Source organism: Eumetopias jubatus, unplaced genomic scaffold (assembly GCF_037043125.1).
Source record: "Eumetopias jubatus isolate StellerSeaLion01/CBP00866 unplaced genomic scaffold, mEumJub1_p1.0 scaffold_9, whole genome shotgun sequence".
In the NCBI taxonomy this organism is placed as follows: Eukaryota; Metazoa; Chordata; class Mammalia; order Carnivora; family Otariidae; genus Eumetopias; species Eumetopias jubatus.
Window position 1 is genome coordinate 89,988,066 of NW_028274815.1, and position 15,004 is coordinate 90,003,069.

The 15,004-nt window shown below is 52.0% G+C and overlaps 1 protein-coding gene across 1 annotated transcript in view; it reads left to right on the plus strand.

Moving 5' to 3' along the window:
- The window catches only part of NINL (ninein like), a 170,334-nt gene that overhangs the window by 128,888 nt on the left and 26,442 nt on the right, over nucleotides 1-15,004 (plus strand). The window contains exons 14-16 of the mRNA XM_088026673.1: nucleotides 3,214-3,343; nucleotides 6,361-6,470; nucleotides 7,467-7,795. Of these exons, the coding sequence (XP_087882799.1) occupies nucleotides 3,214-3,343; nucleotides 6,361-6,470; nucleotides 7,467-7,795 (569 nt within the window). The remainder of the gene's footprint in view (nucleotides 1-3,213; nucleotides 3,344-6,360; nucleotides 6,471-7,466; nucleotides 7,796-15,004) is intronic.

Consider the following 15,004-nt stretch of genomic DNA (forward strand, 5'->3'; position numbering starts at 1 on the left):
ACCTAATTTCCCCACTGTATAATTACTGGTTTTTTTTTTTTTTTCCCTCCAGTGCAACTAATGATCAGTCAGTGGGGAGACACATAAAGACCACATAAACATCCTACTCTTCATTAGAATTTTCCCTGGATTTAGTGTCCACTTCAGTCTTTACCACAGTGATTGCCAAATGATGATTTCCCAAGCCCAGTACCCACTCCACACCTATCAGCTGACCCTTGGAATTCTCCCGTGAGCCAGAGGAGTCCTGCTTCTCTGCTGTTTGCTACTGGAGCATCAATGCTTCTGGGCTGACGGTGTTTTTACGGTCAGTCTCCAGAGGTAGAGACAACCTTCAGCCTTCCGCACAGGGCATCATCCAGCCTTTCTAAAGTCACTGCTCAGCATTTCCCTGTACTTTGTGACCAGGATATTTGTTAGCAAGGAAACCATGCTTTCCCTTGTTGCCAAATCCTCTTTCTACTTAACTGCCATTTTAGCTTTTTGTCATTTCCTTCAGCTCTCTCCATTTCCTCGGTGAGGCTGCCTTTGGTTAAAAGGGAGTGTAAAATGTTAATCAGAGTTCTCTGTGGTTTCATGTTTCTGCGGTTGCCTTGGGTGGACATTGTAATGGAGGAGCGTGTCCTTGGTCAGAAACCCCAAATGCAGATTTTCCCTTTCTGCATTTCCAGTTACTGATGTGATGCTTGTGTGTCCCCAAATTCATACGTTGACGCCTAGTCCTGCAATGTGACTGTGTTAGGAGGTGGTGGGCCTTTGGGAGGTCATTAGGTCATGAGGGTGGAGCCCAGTGAAAGGTATTCGTGCTCTACGTAAGGGGTCCCAGAGAGCTCCCCCATCTGTCCCACCATGTAAGGACGCAAGAAAAGACGTCTCCGACCCAGGAAGCCCTCACCAGACACTAAATCTGCACCTTGGTCATGGACTCTAACCTCCAGAACTACGAGAACTAAATTTCTGTTCTTGATAAGCCCTGTCTGTGGTATTTTGTGATAGCAGCCCAAATGGACTGACACACACACCAACCCCTGACTGACGTCCCCACCATTATCCATCCCTGGGTGGTTCTTCATCTCCCCTTTATGTGTGTGCTTACTTAGGCCTAGCTTGTAGCCCCAGTCAGCCTGCTGGCACCCCCTTCCTCTCTGATGCTTCCCAGTGCTGCTGTTGAAGTCCCACCCTCCCCTCAGACCCTTAGTACTGCAGGATCACGGCAATGGACTTGTTGCCTTTCCTGGCTGATACAGTAGTACCTTTGGCACTCATAGGCCCCCCAAGTAAATGTGAGTCCCTGTGGAAATAGGTGCCTGGCTCCCCAGCCCCACCAGACAACCCTTGTGTAGAGCTGGGGCCCACGGCTCGTGCCCAGGATTGTGCATGTCACCCTCATCAGTTAGAACTGGTGATGCTCCCTGCTGTGTCCTCCGAGCAGGGACGTCTATGCCCTGCATAGCACCTAAGAAAACCTGCTTTTTGGCACTGCTGAATTTGTGGGATGTGTGTATGTTTTCAAAATGCCCCATACAAGGTACACATGTAATTTTAAGCTTTTCCATAGGCACATTAAAGAATGTTAAAACAGGGGCGCCTGGGTGGCTCAGTTGTTAAGCGTCTGCCTTCGGCTCAGGTCATGATGCCGGAGTCCTGGGATCAAGCCCTGCATCGGGCTCCCTGCTCAGCGGGAAGCCTGCTTCTCCCTCTCCCATCCCCTCTGCTTGTGTTCCCTCTCTGTGTCTCTCTGTGTCAAATAAATAAATAAAATCTTTAATTTCTACAGTGTTACCATTATATCCGTTTTTTTGGAATCCAGTCTTTGAAATTCAGCGAAGATTTTAGGCTACAGCACACCTCATTCAGACTCACTGCACCTGAGATGCTCGGTGGCCTATGCAGTGAGTGCTGCCTTCTTAGACATCCCAGGGCTAGAGCAGCAGCAACCACAGGCTGTGTCAGGAACCAGGGGGTCCACGCTCTGCTCTGCACACTTGTCCCAAAGCTCTTACTTTCTGCCCTGCCCTTTCCCCCCAGACAGAACTGCTTCCTCCATGGGGAAAATTGTTTGTCTAGGAGATTCTGAACAAGGTACAATGACCCTGTGTGAATCTGTGCTTCTTGTGAGATCTGTGCAGAACCCATCCCTTCTCCCACTGCGTAGAACTGTCAGTGAGAGGCTCCTTCTCTGGGGGGAATGTAGCCACAGGCCAGGCGCTGGCCTTCAGGAACAGTTTTGGGAAGCTGAGGTTTATTCAATGAGAGCCGTCTGGAAAGGAAACTCAAATAGGATTAAAAAACTAGTGAGGGATGTGGAGGCTTGTGGATGTGCCGGGGGCTGGGCCCCCAGCCCTGTCTATGTGGTCTTGGCTAGATGGGCTATCCCAAAAGGAGAAGCTGGCTAAAAGCTGCACCCTTGGAAGACGGAGCATCACTTCTGCCATCCTGCAGGCTGGGGCAGTCAGAGGCCTGCTGGGCTTCCAGGGCAGGGGGACATAGACCCAGAGTCAGGAGTGGACACGGCAACACACACGGCTATGGTGTGCTAGCTGTGGGACTGTCTGAGAAAGTGGCTATAAACTCTACCCTTTTTAGCCATTTAAACATCAGGTGACAGGTGTGCTTGTTGAGATGTGTTTCTTTCACGTGTGGACAGAATTACGCTGGTTGCAAATGAGGCCCTTCCTCTGAAGTTTTCATGACCCCCTCCCAAGTCCCCCCACTTCCCCCAGGGTGCGTGCTCACTCAGATATCATCCTGTTTGGTAAGATCATCTTTGTTCTGTAGCCCTTGGTCTGAAGTACCTGGTATCCTCTTGGCTCAGTAGCTGTAGAAAGAACCCTTTGCAGATTCAACAGCAGCAGAGGAAAGAATCCCAGGACATATCCTGGGACATTGCTGCCTCACACCCACGTCACATCACTGGAGTTTCAGCTGTTAATGGTTCTCTGTATTTTCTACATTTCTCTTCAGTTTCCACTCCGCTATTTTTTTCTGAGCCCCTTCTGTATATCGAGTGCTCGAAAGTGGTGCAGGGTACTAGAAGGTCGAGAAGTGACCCCTGCTTTCGTTTGGCTCACCTGTCCTTAGGAAACAGGAATGCAGTTTTAAGTGTTGTGTGCTGGACTGCTCCCTCGGCGGGCTGGCTCTACACTGCCCCGCTCCTCACTGCCCCTCAGGCGGCCACACTGGCTGCAGGGGGTGTCTGGCTCTACCCCACAGGACCTGCAGGACCACAACGACGAGCTGCAGGCTGCACTGGAAGGCCTGCGAGCACAGCTGCCCCCGAGTTGGCATGGTCAGCCCCACGCACAGCCAGAGGAACGGCTGCCCCCTGAACATGGGCCAGCAGGTAGGAGCCCAGTCCTGGGACGTGACAGCTCGTGCGCTCCTTCTGTGGGAAAGCAGAGGCTCGTGGCAGTGGGTATCTATCTTCCCCCACTGCACGAGCTTCCCTCTGGTCCTGGGGGACTCTGCAGGAGGGGGGACCAGCTGCCCGGCATGTCAGGCCTCCAAGGGATCACATGCCCTTCGGACTGCCACATGTGGGAGAAGGGCCTGTAACCCAAGGCCAGGGACAATACCCAAAGCCCCAAGGGAGGTAGAGGATGGTAAGGGTTTTACCATTTGGGTAGAGTGGTGAAGGTTATGATGACCTGGTAGTGACCTCCGGACAGGCATGTCCTAGTGGGCCTCTTGGGTCATGGGGAGGATCCAGAGAGATGCCCTAGGATGAGCGTTCAGCATGGGTCGGACATAGTCATCGAGGGAAGGGAGGAGAGGGGAGGCTGGAAGTGAGCAGGGTGGTGGTCTCCCAGCCCTGCCCAGAGCACGAAGTCTGGTCTTGGGTCTGTGACAGCTCTCAGAGAGGGAAGGTAAATGTGTAAAATGTGTCAGGGACTCCTGGTATTCACAGAGGCCTCATGTGGACTGCAGCAGACAGAGCTGATGTTTACTCCCTGGATGGTGTGGAAAGGGTCGAGGTGGGGTGTGGCTGTGGCACCCTGGAAGGGCCAGCTGCACCTGCCTGTGCACAGCACTGATGATGAAGGAGTTACTTGACAATAAAGACCAGGGCTTCATGCTTCTTAACTCTTTAGCCTATGAGGTTTGGGACAAGCTCCAGGCACCAAGAGGTGCAGTGCCCTCTGTTTAAGTGTTATTGGCTCCTTCTAGAGACTAGAATTGGAGGTAGAGTTCAGATGCCATAGCTATCCTTCAGGTTTCCATGGTCCTTCTGGAGGACAGGGTGGGTTTGGCTGATTGCCACCTTTCCTGGAAGTTGCATGGGGTGGGCACTATGCAAATTCACATGCTGCATGTGGTTCCATGCGCACCGCTGCTCGTGGCGGGCCTCTGGGGACCACCGGGACTGCCCCACCCCCAGCCACGTGGCTACCTCCACTGACCATGTACCACAGCAGAGTCAGCCCGTTCTGCCATCTGTTCTCATCTGCAACCCTGAGAGCAGTCAGAGTTCCTATATTGTCCTAAAGCTGTTTACTTAATGAAACAGGAAAAAGGGGGGCACCTGGGTGGCTCAGTCAATTAAAACTTGATTTTGGCTCAGGTCATGATCTCAGGGTCATGAGATTGAGCCCAGCCTTGGGCTCTTCACTCAGCACGGAGTCTGCATGAGATTCTTTCCGTCTTCCTCCACCCCTCCCCCTGCACATGGTCTCTCTACCTCTCTGTCTTTCTCTTTCCCTCTTTCTTAAATAAAATATATAAGATCTTGAAAAAAAGAATAAAGTTTGTACCTAAGAGAGCCGACATGGGAACCAAGTGGGGCTTTCTGTCCACTGGGTCTAGCTTCCTCAGTCCCTTAAGGGGATACCGTCACAGCATCTTCTTTAGTGGAGTCTGATGACTTCCAAGGCCTGCTGTCCTGACTGTCCTCAGCTGGGAGGTGTTGGGGTACAGCCAGCACACTGGACAACATCACATCCCCAGATTAGTGTTACACATGGCCAGGTGGGCAGCCTGGCCACAGGGAAGGGGGAGAGGATTGCTACCTCCCTTTGTCCCTGGAGGAGTGTGGGATGCACAGAACATGGGACCCTTGTCAAGAGCTACCAACCATAACCCAGGGATCAGCAGAGCTAGGGACCCATACCTTGGGTGGCCCTTGTCCAGAAGACCTTGGACTGTGGCACCAGAAGGCAGCCTCAGCCTCTGTGTCCGCACTAGGGCCCGTTCTCTTCCCCTTTGCACCCCCACTGCCCTCCATCTGAACACAGAAGTCCCGTCTGCCCCTTCAAAGGAGGAGGGCTCTGCTGCCACAGGAGAGTTTTGGTAGAAGGGCTGTGAGGTCCTGGCGGCTGTGCCCTCAGTGCTTCCAGCTGGAACCACTCCTACCAGCTGCCTGTGCACCTGGGCCTACTTGGCCAGAACTAGGTGGCAGCTCAGGTTTACAGGACAGGGGCTACTTGCTTTCCTGAGGTGCTTATCCTGACTTCTGTCAGCCCCATTGCCCTCACTCTGTCGTTTTTTTTTTTCATGACAAATCGTTAAGGCATGTATCATCTCCCTTCACTTCCCCAGCCCCAGACCAGCACAAAACCTGAGCAGTGGCCAAAACTCACATTCTGAGTCAGCCCTTTGGCATGTTAGTAGCACCAGAAATGCCTGGTGCCCTGGGGGGTACTTGCGGTTCCACAGGCTCCTCGCAAAATGAGCTGCAGGGATGTCTGACATGGTCAGTGAGGAGAATCCTCTGGAACAAGGGGTCACTCATATACTCTTTCCTGTGATCTGTTAGAACTTTGGCTCTATGAGTATTTACTGTGTTTAACATATTTGTTGAAAACCCATGTTATTATCATGTAATAGTAGCATAAAGTCTCTAAGAAAAGGGCATAGCTAGAATAAAAAGCTTGAAAAAATAAGGCTCATAGTGTCTCGTAAAGCACTGACTGTCTGCCACAGGTCACACTCGTTGCTCGGTCTTCCCAGTTCCTCTATGTGCTTGGCATCATCGGGGAACAGAATTTAGGGGGCAGTAAACGTACCATGTACAGCATCTTTTAGGGAATCCAAGGTCCTGACAGATCTTGCAGGGAGCCTCCTGGTTATATCTTTGGGTAATGTGTGTTCTGGCAAAGGCTCGGAATGCTGATTTCTGAAGAGCTCCTACCTTGAGAGCTAAGCATAGTAGATTGCTTGTGGAAACCCACGAGGGTTGGCTGTCTCTGCCAGCACAGCATTCCTCTTGCAGAAAAGGCCCATGGAGGGTTGTGCGTGGTCAGGGGCATGGTGGCAAATGACTGGGCTGAATACTCAGTGCCGGCCAAATGTTGGATTGGAGGGCTGGGAACGGCCTATGGCATCCTCGGCAGGACAGAAACAGGAATGTCTCCTTGTTTGCAGGCATCATCTCATTTGTTGGTGATTCCATTCCAGTGAGTTTAGAAACAGAGATAATGATGGAGCAGGTGAAGGAACACTGCCAAGACCTCAAGATCCAGCTGGAGACCAAGGTCAGGGGGAGTGAGGGCGGCCACAGGGATACAGAGAAGCTTCCTGCTGTGCGCTGGAAAGCCTTGCTCGGCTGTGCACGTTTGCACATGCACACGTGTGTCCTAGATCCTGCGCCCCTTAGGAAGCCCTCTTAGGGGAACAGGAGATTGTGGGGAAATGTAAAGAAAATGAACATTTTGCCTCACACCTTCTTTGGAAGGAGGCAGGAGATAAAGAATGACCAGTAAAGGGAGGGAACGGGGTTATATGTATCCAAGTGTCATAGGGGTCGTTGCACTGAGGCCAGACCTTGCTGCCCACTCTGCCATCAGGGAATCAGAGCTCCCATCTGTGTTCTAAGCTGATGCGACCCTGGGGTTGTCCTTTGTGGGGTACTCCGTGGCCTTGTGACCAGGACCCTGGCTGAGTCTGTCTTTCTAGATGAACTTGTCTTCTTCTCTGTTAGCAGATCGTGGTGGGGTTTTGTTAAGAGACATGTCCACGACTTGTTTCCATGATTTGTTATCAGGTGTAAGAGTAGCAGCAGGGTGGGAGTGCCTGTCCTATGCTTGTGCCTCTGGGCTCCCTGGGATGCATTAGCTGGAAACTCCTGCAGTAGCCGTGCCCTGGGGGCTGGAGGATGTTCAGAGCCACCCCTGGTCTCATGAAGGCTCCCCAGTTCTCTCAGTTGTCCCACTGTCTGCCCTCCGGGTGGCCTGGCCAAGCGCCTGGCCCAGTGTGATCCCAGTCTCCATTCCCCACCTGCTGGACCTGCCTCCTGGGGCCCTTGTGAAGGTTATGGAAGACAAGGGAAGCCCAAGGCCACACTGTGCCGTGGGAGAGACTCCACTGTCCTTAGTGCTGCTCTTTCTGGTTCACAGGACTGTGCACTGCTTTGGGTCTGGGCCACCATTCTTTGGGTGTCATGCCTAGAAGTCTGGTATTTCTGTGTTGTGTTGCCCGGTAAGTCATTTTCAGGACCTCCTGATGGACACTGCTCACATTTCTCTTTTCAGGTAAATTCCTACGAGAGGGAAATGGAGCTGATGAGGAGAGACTTCACGAAGGAGAGGGAGCAGATGCAGCAGGCCTTCAGGCTTGAGGTCCACGTGCTGGAGTGCCGGAGGGCCGACCTGGAGGTGCTGCTCGGGAAGTCTCAGGAGCTCATCCGAGGCCTACAGGACCAGCTCCAGTGGGCGGCCTGTGGCCCTCCGCCGGAGAGGGCGGGGTTGGGGCAGTGCTGCATGCAGGCGCTGTCTGGCCCTGCCGGGCGGCTGGCCCAAAAGCAGGACCCACTGGAGCAGGGGCAGCACCAGTGGCATCGGAACGAGCTGCAGCGAGTCAGGTCAGGCACTGCGTCCTTTCAGGGTCTTACGGTTAGGGGTTCTTGCCAAGAACCCGGATTTGAAACTGCATCAGGAAACTGCTCAGAATCATAGCACCTGCTAACGGGGTGCTTTTTCTCAGGGCAGGTAGGTGAGCATTGAAAGAACAGGTCAGGGACACCTGGGTGGCTCAGTCAGTTAAGTGTTAGACTCTTGGTTTTGGCTCAGGTCATGATACCAGGGACACGGGATCGAGCCCCAGATCAGACTTCATGCTCAGTGCCATCTGCTTGAGATTCTCTGTCTTCCTCTCTCTTTTCCCCTCCTCATGCTCACAGTGCACTCCCCCCCCAAAATAATAAATAAATAAAATATTTTTTCAAAAAAAGAAAGAACAGGTCATCGGGTAAGGATTGTCCCTTCGTATTAAAAATATCTGTTAACTAGAGCTTAAGAGTTAAAATTCCTTATAGAATTTTGCCTCACACTTGCAAAGGTCAGTATGTTCTTCCTTTAATATCTCATTCTAATTTTCTAGCACATGAGCAGATGGATGGAAGGTCTAAAACCCCTAAAACAATGGGAAAAACAAAAAATTTGGGTTGGTGAGATTCTTGGAAAGGCCAAAAGGTATGAGCAAAGGAGAGGAAAGGTTTATTTGGAAAACTGGGATATGGCATTTTGTGTCGAACAGTGTCATAGTGACATGAGAAATACCCATGTGTTCATTCCTTGTCAAGTGGGTCTGACTTGGTAGAGTGAAATGACCAGTTATCTTAGCCGTGGCGCTGGTCAATCAGCCCCTCCGTGTCTTGTGGGGAGTCTTGGACCCATCCAGTTCAGGAGGGGATGACTACACCCAGCATATGTTGACCCAGGGCTGAGCGGATAGCTCACAGTGGAGTAGCCCACTGCACCGTGCTCCTCACAGAGGGCTTATGTAGGGCTTGGTGGGGTTTGGTGTTGGAGCTGAGTGCATGTGGCCTCGTTCACCCCCTGATTGCAGGATGTTGACAGCCTTTATGTAGAGACCATGCCCTCCAACCTGGGTGGGGTGTGCTCTCCCCTTTGGCTCAGTGATTGGAGTTAGCCCAAGTACGTAGGATGTGCTATGAAAGAACCAGACTGCCCCCCCAAGTCTGTGGGTGCTCCTTCCTCCCTGTACTCCATATGACGCCAGTGGAAGGGCCCTGGGCCCTTGGGGGCTGACGGGAATTGTCACTCTCCTACAGGATGATAAAGGTCATTTTTAAGTCATGTGCTTCCTCTGAGCTTTAAGTTATTTTCTCTTAAACCCCAGAGCTATGCAATAAGGGACTTGACCCAAGTCCCTCTAGACCCTACTGGCAGCAGATGGGCCGGTGCAGGGTAGCCCCTTCCACCAGCCTGTGCCATCCATCTGGAGGACCTGCTTCCTGTTCACAGTCCTTCCTCAGGCTGGACCTAGAGCCACATCCGGCCACATGTCCTGTTCTCAGGCTGGCACCAGCCACAAAGAGCATGTCCTTAGTGCCCTCACCTCAGCTGGGACTCCATTCTCCCAGGGCTGTGAAGGCCTGGTGCCCAGCAACTTACCAAATTTTCAAGGGTAGCTTTTAACTGTAGGTGAGAGCCACACATCTCATGAAAGTTTTAGACCAGCACTGTCCTTAGTACTTCCTGTGATGGGGGACACATCCTGTGTCTTCTTTGTCCATGATGGCAGCCTCCGGCCACACGTGGCTGCTGAGCCCTGGACATGTGGCCCATATGACTCAGATACTAAATTTTTATCCGGTTTACTTATAATCAACTTACACTTAACAGTCATATGTGTGAATGGTTTCGTGTCAGCTTCTGTATGTAGAACCCATCCCTACTGAGGGCAGATCTTCTGATAGACCCTCTACGGAGGGTCGCAGGGCATGGATGGAACGCTGGGGTGCATGGGGGTGAGGGGACAGAGCAGGCCAGGAAGAGGAGGTCTGTGGTCAGGACAAGAGGAGCCCGTGGGGAGGCCTTTCCAACCTGGGGGTAGGACTGGGCCTGAGCTGTGCCCATAGTGCCTGTGACATGCTCTGTTTCTGTAGGAAAGAGGCTGAAGTTGCTCTGAACTACGAGCTCTCAAGGATGGAAGCCCAGCAGGCTGCCCATTGTAAGCACTTTGCGCTGCAGCCTCAGCAGGAGAAGGAAGAGGTGCTCCAGAGAGCCCTGCTGCAAGTCCACGAGGTGACAGAGCAGCATGACCAGGAGAAGGAGCGGAGGGCGGGCAGGGGGGAGGAGCCCCACCCACGCTGGGAAAGTCAGCAGCGGAAGCTGCAGGAGCTGGTAGGCAAGAAACAGGCAGAGTTTTGCAGGTTCTCTGCCCTGGAGGAGGAGAAGCTGGAGCTCACCTGTAGGAAACAAGTAGGAAGGCCTGTATGGGCAACAGACATGCTGTGGGCCTGCTGGAGGGATAGGCCAGCTGTGGCAGGTCGTGAGCAGGAGGGTGCAGGCAGGAGGGAGCAGCCACTGGCCTGGCTGGAACCTGGCGATGGACGTGGCCATGGGCAAACCAGGTGCAGGCATGTAGATGCCCGGCAGAGCCCAGCCCTAGCCCCTGCTCTGGCCCGCAGAGGGCCCTTGGAGAGCCTTGGCCTCAGAGAGGATGGTCGGCATGTGCTCGTTGCTGAAGAGGTGGCTTCTGCTCCCCCCGAGAGGCGGGCACAAGTGCACCCATGTGGGGTGGACAGGAGAGCGGTTCTGGAGGAGCCAGTGCCTCTTGCCAGCAGCTCAGCTGGTGTGACCCAGACTGAAGCCCAGGAGCAGCTCTGGGGAACAGAAGGAGATGCCTTACCAGCCCAGCCCCCACCAGTGGGCAGAGGAGAGACTGAGAGGCAGCTGGCCGTTCTGGAGCAAGCTGGGCACCTGAGTGAGGGGCTGGCCCCCACAGGCAGCCAGGGGCAGGCCATGGAGGAGCAGGGCCAGCATGGGGAGAGCACCCTGGAGCAGGAGCTGCAGCAAAGCAGGGACAAGGCCAAGGAGGGCACCTCGCTCTCCCAACCCCACCTCACTGGCCCCCAAGTGGCCGGGCAGGAGCAGCTTGAGGCCCTGCAGGAGGAAGAGGCCAACACAGCCCTGGAAAGAGAGAAGGATGACATGAAAACCAAACTTCTGCAGCTGGAAGATGTCGTTCGGGCTCTTGAGAAAGACGCAGATTCAAGAAAGAACAACAGGTTTGGTTTCTACCCATTCTTAGAATGTCAGGCTATATACCCTCTAACGTCTCACCTCTGGCTCCACTGCATGGGCCTCGTCACAGCTGATGGGGGTTATGTAACCCTCATGCCTGTGCAGTGGTCATAAGCCGGGCCCTGACCCTGGGGCATCCCACAGGCCACACACGCCCAGTGAGTGGGTGAGGGCAGAGCTGGGCCATTCTGGGCAGTTCAGCTGGCCTTGGTGTCCCTTGCTCCTGTCCTTAGGAAGTTCTAGCTGGTCTTACAAGGACAAAGACAGACTGTGCTTGGAACCCTGCTTCAGTTCTGGGTCGCCTGAGCCCTCTTCCTGCTGACTTTGAGCAGGACCCACTACTTTGCCCTGCCAGCATGTGTGCCAGGCACTGTCCTTGAACTGCAAGTTCCTGAGCTTTCTGAGTGGAGCAACAGAGGAGGCTGTCCAGCCCAGACACCTCCTGGGAGGCTGGGGGTGGGGCATGAGTGCCCAGGGGGGTTCAAGATGGTGCTGCAGTTGATGCCTTCAGGGGAAGCCTCAAGCTGGGGAGATGGCCTGGAGATGTTGGTATGTGGGCCAAGTTCAGAGAGCCCTACAGTCCCCCTCAGGCATCAGCTCCTGCTAGCTGGGTGACCACGGGCAGTTAGCTTCATTGAGAAAAAAGATTATGTGGGATTGACATGAAACCAAAAGGAAGAAATGTCAAGGCACCACCCAGCTTAAGAAAAAATATTAGCATAGCTAGAAGCCTCCTAGGCACCAGACCTCCTCACCTCCTAGAGGTGCCATTACTTGATGTCCCTGCCTCTTATGTGGGTGTCTCTAAACCAGAGCACCTTATTTATAGTGGCCTGACTTCTAGATTTTGTCACCCATGAAGTGCAGAGGGTGCCGTGCCCCCAAAGGGCATGGAGCATGAAATGAATGTAGAACACTTACTATCCTGGATGCTCCAATAGCAAGTCTCTGACACACAGAGGATGGTCTTGGGCCCTGCGGACACACCGTGGGTACCTGTTCTGCACACAAGTCTGTGGCAGGCCCCAGGCACACACATGGAGGGGCCTTAGGCACAGAAGCAGCCCCGCACCTTGAGTCTCACTCCCTTCCTGTTGACCCCACAGCTAAAGTCACAGTTGTAGTCTCAGGAGGGTCTTCACTCCTTGACAGTGATTACGGGGCATCTTCTATGTGGGGGTCCAGCTAGGGATAGCAGCAGGGTGCAAGACAGGTTTACGGCTTTCAGCCTCTGGGGGAGGTGCCGTGCTTCCTGCGTGTCTCAGTGTCAGGAAGAAACTCGCTGCCCTGTTTCAAATATGAGGAAACTTAAAGGCCATGCTGCTGAGACCATGTACATTTTCTAGGGACATGTGCACAAATGGTGAAAGCCTAGGGGAGTATATAGAAATGACCAGCCCAAATTCGAGCCGGTAGTTTTCTGGGAGGTGAGGTGTTCAGATCTGGGAAGGCGGAGGAGGACCTGGGGCAGGAGCAGGCTTTGCCCAGGTTAGAGGGCTTTGGGGAATAAGGAGATGGCTGTGCAGAGGGGAATGTGGATAGGAACCAGCTCTTGTGGGCATGGGGAGGGTGTTTGAGGGGCAGGCTGCTGGGGCCCTGAGCCGGGCAACTGTGGAAACATGCTCTTGGTTAGCCAGGGAAACCGAGAAGGGTGGATTGCAGGGGTTGTGGGGTGGGTGTGTAGGAAGAGGTGGGTGGAGGGCAGGGGGAGGTGGCTACTGCAGATGTCCAGGTAAGAAGTGACAGTTGCTGGGGACCAGAGTGATAGCATCAGAGGTGCAGGGAGTCAACTGGCAGGAGTGTCGAGGCCAAGTTGATGGGTTACAGGAGGATGGGATTTTCACAGGGAGATTGGAAATGGGTCACAGAGCACTCAGAGGACTCCCCATAAATGCCACTGACCAAGAAGTGGGGAGGGCAGGATTCAGTTACACTTGAGGAGCCTGTGGTGTGTCCTGAGGAGTGAGGTAGGTGGAGGGTTGAGGAAGGAGCCCTCAGAGGAAGGGGAAACCAAGGAGTTGTGTCTTTAGGGGAAGAATCCTGCAAGGAGAGAGGAACACTTGTCTCCAGAGCTCTTGAGAGGCCAATTCATACAAGACCTGCAGCCTGAAGGAGTCTACTGGGCTCAGCAACATGCAGGTGCCCCCTGAGCCCACTGGCATCCCTCACTCCCCAAGCTGGGCGCCCAGCCCCTGCTCTCTGAGGGCAGGTCTATCCCCAGCACCAGCCAGTGGACCCCTGGCCACAACTCCCTTGTGGTCACTTGTAAGAAAACACATGGGACCACCTTCCAAACCCACACCAACCATAGGCCCCTTGGCTGGGCAGAGCTCAGACCTGCAGGACCTTAAAAGCCATGGTGAAGATTTGGGTCTTTATCAAGGAGAAAGCAAAGTGCAGAGTGACACGACCAGATTTGGATTGTGAAAGAATCTCTGCCAGTAGCTTAGAGAACAGAAGTGGCCTGAATGCCCACGTAACCGAATTCATCCACGGTCACCTCTTCTGTTGCTCTTTTACTCTATACACAATTCCACACCCACCCTTTTTAAATTCTTTCTGAATCATTGGAGATAATTGCAGACATTATGACATTTTACTGCTAAATATTTCAACATGTTATTTTGTAAGAACAAGGACGTTCTCCTGCATATCCACAGTATTGTTATCACATGTGGGAAATTTAATTCGAATGCACTGCTATTTTTAATTTGCACTCCACTTCCAGATTTTGCCAATTGTTTCAGTATGTTTTTTCTAGATTGTTCACCTACCCCAGATTTAATCAAGGATCATAGTGTGCATTTAGTTATTATCTCTTTAATATCCTTTAAGAGTATACCAGTCTTTTTAAATTAGTTTTTCTGTCAATGGATATTGACTTTTTTAAAATCATGGCAAAGTATACATAATGTAAAATCGACCATTTTAACCACATAATTTAGTGACATTAAACATGCACAATGTGTAAACCATCACCACTTTCTACTTCCAAAACTTTCTCATCATTCCAAGCAGAAACTCTGTATCTATTAAACAGTAATCATTGCTAGTATTTTGTGAGGATTTTAGCATCAATTTTGGGCGAGGATATTGGTCTATAGTTTTCCTGTAAGAATTTGAGAAGGATTAGCATTTTCTTCTTTAAATGTTTGGTAGGGGGCACCTGGGGGGCTCAGTCGGTTGAGAGCCTGACTCTTGGTTTTGGCTCAGATTATGACCTCAGGGTCCTGGGATAGAACACTGAGTCTGGCTCCATGCTCAGTGGGGAATCTGCTTGAGGATTCTCTCTCTCCCTTTGCCCCTCCCCCTATTTGCGAGCATGCTCTCTCTCAAATAAATCTTTAAAAACAAAAAAGATTCAACCATTACATTGGATAGTCTACTCTGTCTAGTTGTTCCTCTGTATTTGTTATTAGTCTCCTATTGCTGCTGTAACTAATTACCACTATTACTAAGTTAGTGGCTTAAAACAACACAATTTATGATTTTACAGTTTTGGAGCTTAGAAGTCTAAAATAGTTATGACTGGACTAAAATTAAGATGCTGGCAAGGTTGCTTTCCTTTTTGGTGGCTCTGGAAGAGAATCGCTGTTCTGTTTTCCAGCCTCTGTGGACTGCTTGCATTCCTTGTTTCTGGCCCCCTTCCATCTTTAAAGCTGGTAATGACTGGTCAGGTCCACCTGACATCACATCACTCTGACACCCACTCCCCTCCCTCCCTTTTCCACATTTCAGGACGCTGTGATTACATTGGGCACACCTGGATGATCCAGGACCTCTAGCTGTAGTTCATTCATACAGCTCATTGCTGTGGATTGTTCTGTTGTGTGAATATAACACAGTTTACTCATTCACTTGTGGATGGGCATTTGAATAGTGTTTAGTTTTGGTCATCACAAATAGTACTGCTAAGAAAGTTCTTATCCATGTCTTTTGGAGCATTTACATTGGGGTGTACCTAAGAATGGAATTGTCAGGTTAGAGGGCGTAGATGTGTTTTTCTTTCTACTCATCCT